The sequence below is a fragment of the Cydia amplana genome, chromosome 3 (assembly GCF_948474715.1).
Source record: "Cydia amplana chromosome 3, ilCydAmpl1.1, whole genome shotgun sequence".
NCBI classification, from domain to species: Eukaryota; Metazoa; Arthropoda; class Insecta; order Lepidoptera; family Tortricidae; genus Cydia; species Cydia amplana.
In genome coordinates, this window is record NC_086071.1 from 6,821,654 (window position 1) to 6,828,976 (window position 7,323).

Below are 7,323 nucleotides of genomic sequence, written 5' to 3' on the forward strand. Positions count from 1 at the left end.
TTATATAGCTATCGTACAGCGCCACACTACTGATTACTTATGAACTATTACATATACTGACATACCTAAACTAAGCTGTTGAGCTCGTATGCTAGTACATAGGAGTTTCGGTAGATGTCACCTTATTTACATATTATAGGACTGTGGTGCTGTCTACCGGTGATTTATATCTAATATCTATTAATAAGTTTGAGAGCCCTAACCTAGATGGCGTAGGCAAGTAGGTATTGCATACCTATTTGTCCATTCCCTGATAAGATAGGTCTTAACACCTATCCATAGATACCCCACACGTATGGGTTTGATGAAAAAAAATTTTTGAGTTTCAGTTCGAAGTATGGGGAACCCCAAAAATTTATTGTTTTTTTTTCTATTTTTGTGTGAAAATCTTAATGCGGTTCACAGAATACATCTACTTACCAAGTTTCAACAGTATAGTTCTTATAGTTTCGGAGAAAAGTGGCTGTGACATACGGACGGACAGACAGACGGACAGACGGACAGACAGACAGACAGACAGACATGACGAATCTATAAGGGTTCCGTTTTTGCCATTTGGCTACGGAACCCTAAAAACAAACTAGCAGTACTTTTATCTTATAAAATTTCCGAACAAAATAAATTGAAATCAATTAAAATTACAAGCAGATTCAAACTTCCCTAGATACAATTATGTTTGGTGGGCAGAATGATAGGTATATAAAATTAGCAACATTGCCCACACAGTTTACTGAATAATTTGTAGACCTTAAGCAGGCGTGTCTCACTCCGCGATGTCGTCGCTTTGCTACAGGTAGCTAAAAGTACATCCGTTCGGTCCCAATTTTGGGGAAAACCATAAGCCGCGCGTGGCGCTGTCGCCACCTAGCGGCCATATCTGTGCTGATCGTAACAGACGCGTTTTGTTAGAGAGTGAGTCTTCTGTACTTAGTACTATTATTATTCTGTGCCTTAAGCCAGAAACCTGTTTGACGTCCATGGGGACCTTAAGGTCCATGGAGAGGCAGTTAAAAGTGTTGCTTTTAGTACATACCAATAATGTCTTGATCCTTTTTTCCATAAGTAAGAATTTTTAAAACAGACTGAAGGTCTGTTAAGTTCTTATGTAGTTTACTTGAATACAAATCATTAGTCTGAAAAAAAAATTGATTGATTTACTTAACTTTCTAATGAAATCAGCTACTAAAACTTAATTAGTTCCAATTTTAATTTAAGTTAATATCAAATACATCTTTAGTCTTACAGTAGACAACAATGGCGAGTAGACTTGCTTCAAAATTAGATACAAAGATGCTGCAGCATTGTTTGTCAAAGTTATAATATTTATATTGCTTATTGCGTCTTCTTTAGTTAGCTCTTCTGGAGCTGTTTTATAAAATACCACGGACTTGGTTTTATCGTCCTCCACCTGAAAAAAATAATATAATTGATATAGAGTAAAACCCGCCACATCAATTCAATAACGCATCATAAATGGGATAGTGTTTTAACTACAACAGCCTGTTAGCCTAGTCAGTAGTGACCCTGTCTCCGAAGCACGAGGTCCTAGCCTTATTGAGCTTACTGTGGAGCAAGCCAATTTGTGTAAGATTGTTACATATTTACTAATATTAATTTATTTATAGTGATTTAACTGTGAAAAAAATTTATGAAAGTAAGTGGCTGAGGCCAGTTTAGAATGGCATATTATGCAGGAAATCGGCTGGAATTAATTACTTTTGTGCTAGCATTAACCCTTTAACCGCCAGAGTCTGATATATAAGACATTACATATCCAGCTCATTTTGCCACAGTCTGATAAATAAGACAAAGATCTGATTTGGTTTTTACAGCACATTTATAACTCTCGTAACTATGCCAACCTTACTCTGCATGGTACAATTACGACACAAGCACGCTCGATCAAAAATTGCTGGTGGTTAAAAGGTTAACACAATTTAACTTTTATCTATTTATTATAGCACAAGAAGTATATATGTATAAGTATATTAGAAATACCTACTGAAATATTTATGGCCTTAAGGTATACCAAAAAAAATCCATTTCAAATTGCAAAAAAAAAATGTATATTCATGAAAGTTCCAATAAGAGTCCATCATTCGTTTCCTGAAACAGACTCCTGGAACACACTTTTTTGTAAAAAGCCTGTAACCTGTAATTGCTTTCTTTCACTTTCTAACAAATAATGGTTGTTAGAAAGAGACACAAACAGAGATAGCAGGTTGTAAGCCTTTTTTTAATGTGACCCTGGGGGCCTGGGAATAGGATTTACTTGAGACTTAAGTTATAGTTATGCTTATGAGTACTTACTTTTGTCTGAAGCAAAATTGAACCTCCTTTTGCTATGCTGCCTTGAAGTAACAATATTTGTGGGTTATGTATGAAGTTATCCAGCTGCTCTTCAGAATAACTATCCAAATGCAGTCCATGTCTGTTATAACTTTGCTCTAAAATGTTTTTACATTATTTACTTAAGTGGGTAAATGTGTGTATCAATAATAGTTTCAGAACAAACAGGTCAATAACTAAAAGAAACGCGTCAGGTATCCAAGGAAGTGAAGGTCATGTCTCATGTTAAACATTGGGTGAAAAATTAATTATTGTTAATTGTACTTAGTAGCAGACCCGACTTTAATGATAGAAATAATCTTTGTTATATAAATAGGTATTGTTTAAACAACATACTAAACAAAAATACGGATAGAAAAGTTTTTAAAACAAATCCGTTACTTACCAATGGTAAGAGTTACAAATCGTTTTATCTCTGCCATCATTTCAGAAGTAAGTTTTTGGTCGCATATATAATTCAGATCATGCGATACCTTTGCAGTAAACACATCTATACTATAATCTACTTTTACACGGAAACTAAAAACTTCCGAATTCAGAAAACACCGAACACCATTACCGCATCGCATTACCGCCGATTTGATGACATTTCGTCGCTATAGCAACCGACTGTTTAAGATAATGATAAAAACGCTGACAATTTTAGGAATCGAATGCTGGCAACACATGGTTATGTCATTTGTCATTGTCACTGTCATTAGTGTATAAATAATCTAGAAAAAAACATAATAATATACAGAAAAAGTGCAGAATTTTATATTAAATTGTGTTACGAGATATTATACAACGTAAAATATGAATTACCTTCGATCGGTACGTATTAATACAAAAGGCTAATCAGTGTTCTGTTGCGTAATTTACGTTATTACGTCTTTTAACAACATTTTAAAATAATTGTCTTTTGCTTTTTATTCTATTTCGATCTACCCAACTAAACGGAAGATGCGTCGGCATCAGTGGCTCAGGCTTGGATCAAACTGATGCAAATAATGCAAATGAAAGAGGATCTACATTTTTTCTTTAAACTCTTGTTATCAAAGTTAGATGGTCTGATGAAACTATGGCCAACCGTTTTGTTGGTTGCATTGCATATGATTGTTGCGGTCATAATCCCTATTCTTACTACATATATTATGAGCTGAAATTTTAGCCCTTTGCACCCTCTACCCCCCATACCTAACACTCCCTCCAAATCGACGATCCATAAAGTAAAGATTAGCCTATGAACCTAGAAAAAACTAAACCACATAGATACAGTCTGCAGCAGACGTTGCTAAGCGGGCCAGGTGTTCAAAATGATCTTGACGCGACTTTATTGTTAAGAGAATAAGAGTGTGTCCAGGTAATTTTGAAAACCTCGCCAGCTTAGCAACTTCTGCTGCTGACTGTAAAATTTTTATATAGAATAACAATTATACATTTGACAGCATAAAAATATTGTACAATAAAGCAACAATTAAGATATTCTAAATAACATTAACTACTGAAACTAGGGAGTGCTCCCGGTACTAGTTTTCTATACAAATACAGTACCGGAACCGGGAATTCCCGGTTCTCGCCATACAAACTCAGTACCGGGAGCAATCCCTGATTGAAACAACTGCATACCTCATGGCTCATACTTAAAATTACTTAATGGAATATTAAATATATCAAAGGGAATGCTTTATTATGAGAATTTACAATTGAAACTATTGAAAGATTTTACTTTATATTTTATTCACGTAAGTCTTTATTTATTTTTAGACTGTGAATGCTGTCAGGAGGATGCCTCGTATGGCGATGTCGAGTGATGCGGGGAAGACCATGGACACAACTTATATGGAAATCCCTGTTTATGATGTAAACAGGCCACAGACTCTTGAAAAGCGTAAGGCAAGGTAAGTGTTACATTTATCAGATTCATCACACTTACTTGTGAGAATGATTAATAAAATATTTGGGTAGGTTTCTCAGTTAAAACAGAAGAACTTTGGGATTACCAGTTCTTAATATCGCCGCTATACTTACTCAACCTCGTATCTGCAACACTCATTTGATGACAAAAACACCCGTATTCCGAATGAAAGAAAAGCGACATTTTCATCAAATGATTGTTCCAGATATGAGGTTGAGTAAGTATAGCGACGATATGTATCTGCACATTATCTGCTGTTGCCTAGTACCAACTTCTAAGCGTACTAGGAAAAGCGTATTTTACGCTGTTAAACCTTAGGTACACACATCTAGAGTTTCTAGAAACTTGTTATCACTGTTATCAGTTAGGCAAATTTAATTGGAACCCCTGCAAATTAAAATCGTCACATGTGAAAACCTTGACATAGCATGGTGAGTAATGTTTAATATCACTTGTTTATTACATGTTATCTAAAATTTCGTAAGATTCTTTGAATATTTTTAGTAAATAGTTCCATATATTTTTAAACACTACCTTGTTGATTTACTTACCTACAAGAAATTTGAAATGTATTCAATTCAAAAGAACTTGTTTTTTTTTTTTTAAACCTTCCACTTAGTTGTTTGGTAAGAAATATATGTATCTTAGGTACATTGAATATGAATGTGGATGGATACAGAGCTTTCTCCTTTTTAGGGTTCCGTAGGTACCCAAAGGGTAAAAACGGGGCCCTATTACTAAGACTCCGCTGTCTGTCTGTCACTATGAACCTGATAGCTAGACAGTTGAAATTTTCAGATGATGTCATTCTGTTGCCGCTATAACAACAAATACTAAAAACAAAATAATATACACTTAAGTGGGGCACCCATATAACAAACGAGATTTTTTGCCGTTTTTTGCGTAATGGTACGGAACCCTTAGTGCGCGAGTCCGACTCGCATTTGGCCGGTTTTTACAAGCTTTTATTTAACTTGCCCTTTAATAGTCTTAGAACCTAATTTTGACCCACTTCCCGATTTCTGATAGAGCTGAAATTTTGCATACATATGTAAATCGGATGACAATGCAATATTATGATGACATGGAGCTGATCTGATGATGGAGACAGAAGGTGGCCAATGGTGATAGACAAGTTTGTGATAGATAAGTCAAATCCTGAACTTTAATTACATTACACCTCAAGCAAACTAGAACTTGGCACCCATATAGATCTCAATTCTTTTTCCGGCGAAGTCAACAACGACGAATATTCTTCAAATTTAACTTGGCTCTCATTTCACATTTATGTTTTTGATGGGATATTTATCTTACTTTCAACCGGTTGCGAAAATATACCCCCACGGGTCATGTAGAACTCTTTATCTAATGCAAAATTTGTGATAATGTAATCAGTGGTCTTACTTTGATTGATCATTATCAATATTACAAATGACAAATAGTTTTGTTAAAACTCAAAATAGAATAGGAGGACGTGCACAAACACTTGAGCATTTTTTTTAAAGTTTGTACATTTCGATCACATCTTAGATTTCTATAAAAATTGGTATGCTGGTAAAGTACATGAAGCTGAACAACTTCCACCATATTTCCCAAAATGTCCCAGAAAGTTTCTATGAAACATTCCTTTTTTGTTACCAGATTTCCTTACACATTTGGTAACAAAAAAGGAATGTTTCATAGAAACTTTCTGGGACATTTTGGGAAATATGGTGGAAGTTGTTCAGCTTCATGTACTTTACCAGCATACCAATTTTTATAGAAATCTAAGATGTAATCGAAATGTACAAACTTTTTGAGAAATGCTCACTTGCGACTTTTTAGAATGATCTGGAACCTTCCATCGTTACCTAATAGAATACGGATGCAAATGTAATACATACCTAATAAATGAATTAGGAAATTTTAACGACGATATGATCTCGTGATCTTAATCGAAAACAGAAACAATTCACGCTTCTAACTAAGCAGGTGCTGCCACTTCACGCTGACTCTCTTTCGCATAGTAGGGTTTGCCATCTAGTGGCCTAAATTTAAAAATGGAAACTCGGCGTAATGCTTCGCGCCGATGAGTAGGGGGCTTCTGTGTCGTCCATTTACAAAAGCGCGTGCAACATCTCTTCTTTTCGTACTAAATTAGGTAGATACAGTTTTTTTTATTTACTGCTTTTTAATAAGGCGAAAAACGTATACATATCTTTGACGTTGACTGTACCTGTACCATTGACATATATCTCAGGACTGGCCTTACGGGCAATAAGAATGGGACATGAATAGGGCCAGTACAGCGGTGTGAAACCGCTACAACGCGATTGGTTGATGAGCTAGTGCTAGAAACTAGTTGCATTAGACTACACGATTGGCTCGAATTTGTGAGTGATACCGCTGAACTAGTACCATTTCTAGTGCCCGTAAGGCCCGTCCAGACATATATGTCAATGACCTGTACTATTTGATTATTACAGGCTCCACTACCAATCGCGTAAACGAGGGATGTTGGAGAACGACCTACTGCTCAGCACCTTCGCTAAGAAATACCTCGACGGGTTCAACGAGGAACAGACGCTCATGTACGACCGGCTCATCAACTCGCCCAGCAACGACTGGGACATCTTCTACTGGATTGTGCAGAAAAAACCTACCCCCCAGGAGTTCAACAACGAAATCATGGACCTTCTAAAGAAACACGCTAGAAATGAGGAGAAAGTAGCTCTCCGCCAACCAAATCTGCATTAGAAACTAATTAGGAAGAATGTTGCTGAAATTATAGTTAAAACGCTTTTAGTACCTATTAGTTAAAAAAAATGATCTTTTTTAATTTTCAAAATAGTTACAAGTCCTAGTTACCACAGGTGCTTAAGTATTATGATTAATTAATAGAGTTCAAGTTGCAAAGTAGTGAATAATTTATTTAATAATTATATAGTTTTCTTTTAATAAATTTGAAATGTAGAAGATAACTGATGTTTCCATTTTTAACGAAGATCTAATTGGTGAACGATTACGTTGTTTGCTGAATTGCGCCCCAAGTTGACTAAGTAAAATCTGTCTGAATTGGGGAGTGTTGCTTTCCTCGC

At 35.6% G+C, this 7,323-nt stretch overlaps 2 protein-coding genes across 2 annotated transcripts in view; one reads left to right on the forward strand and one right to left on the reverse strand.

Moving 5' to 3' along the window:
• Window positions 1–2,838, reverse strand: part of LOC134662484 (cytoplasmic dynein 2 heavy chain 1) — a 106,602-nt gene extending 103,764 nt beyond the window's left edge. The window contains exons 1-4 of the mRNA XM_063518718.1: window positions 2,735–2,838; window positions 2,311–2,447; window positions 1,244–1,408; window positions 1,034–1,133 (exon numbers count right to left, since the gene is read on the reverse strand). Coding sequence (XP_063374788.1) covers window positions 1,034–1,133; window positions 1,244–1,408; window positions 2,311–2,447; window positions 2,735–2,774 — 442 coding nt within the window. The 5' untranslated portion in view covers window positions 2,775–2,838. The remainder of the gene's footprint in view (window positions 1–1,033; window positions 1,134–1,243; window positions 1,409–2,310; window positions 2,448–2,734) is intronic.
• A 191-nt stretch (window positions 2,839–3,029) lies between these two features.
• On the forward strand, window positions 3,030–7,057 carry LOC134662525 (succinate dehydrogenase assembly factor 2-A, mitochondrial-like). Its single transcript, XM_063518785.1, has 3 exons — window positions 3,030–3,162; window positions 4,096–4,229; window positions 6,712–7,057. The coding sequence occupies exons 1-3, from the start codon at window positions 3,145–3,147 to the stop codon at window positions 6,980–6,982; spliced, it is 423 nt and encodes a 140-aa protein (XP_063374855.1). The 5' UTR covers window positions 3,030–3,144; the 3' UTR covers window positions 6,983–7,057.
• Window positions 7,058–7,323: the final 266 nt, after the last annotated feature.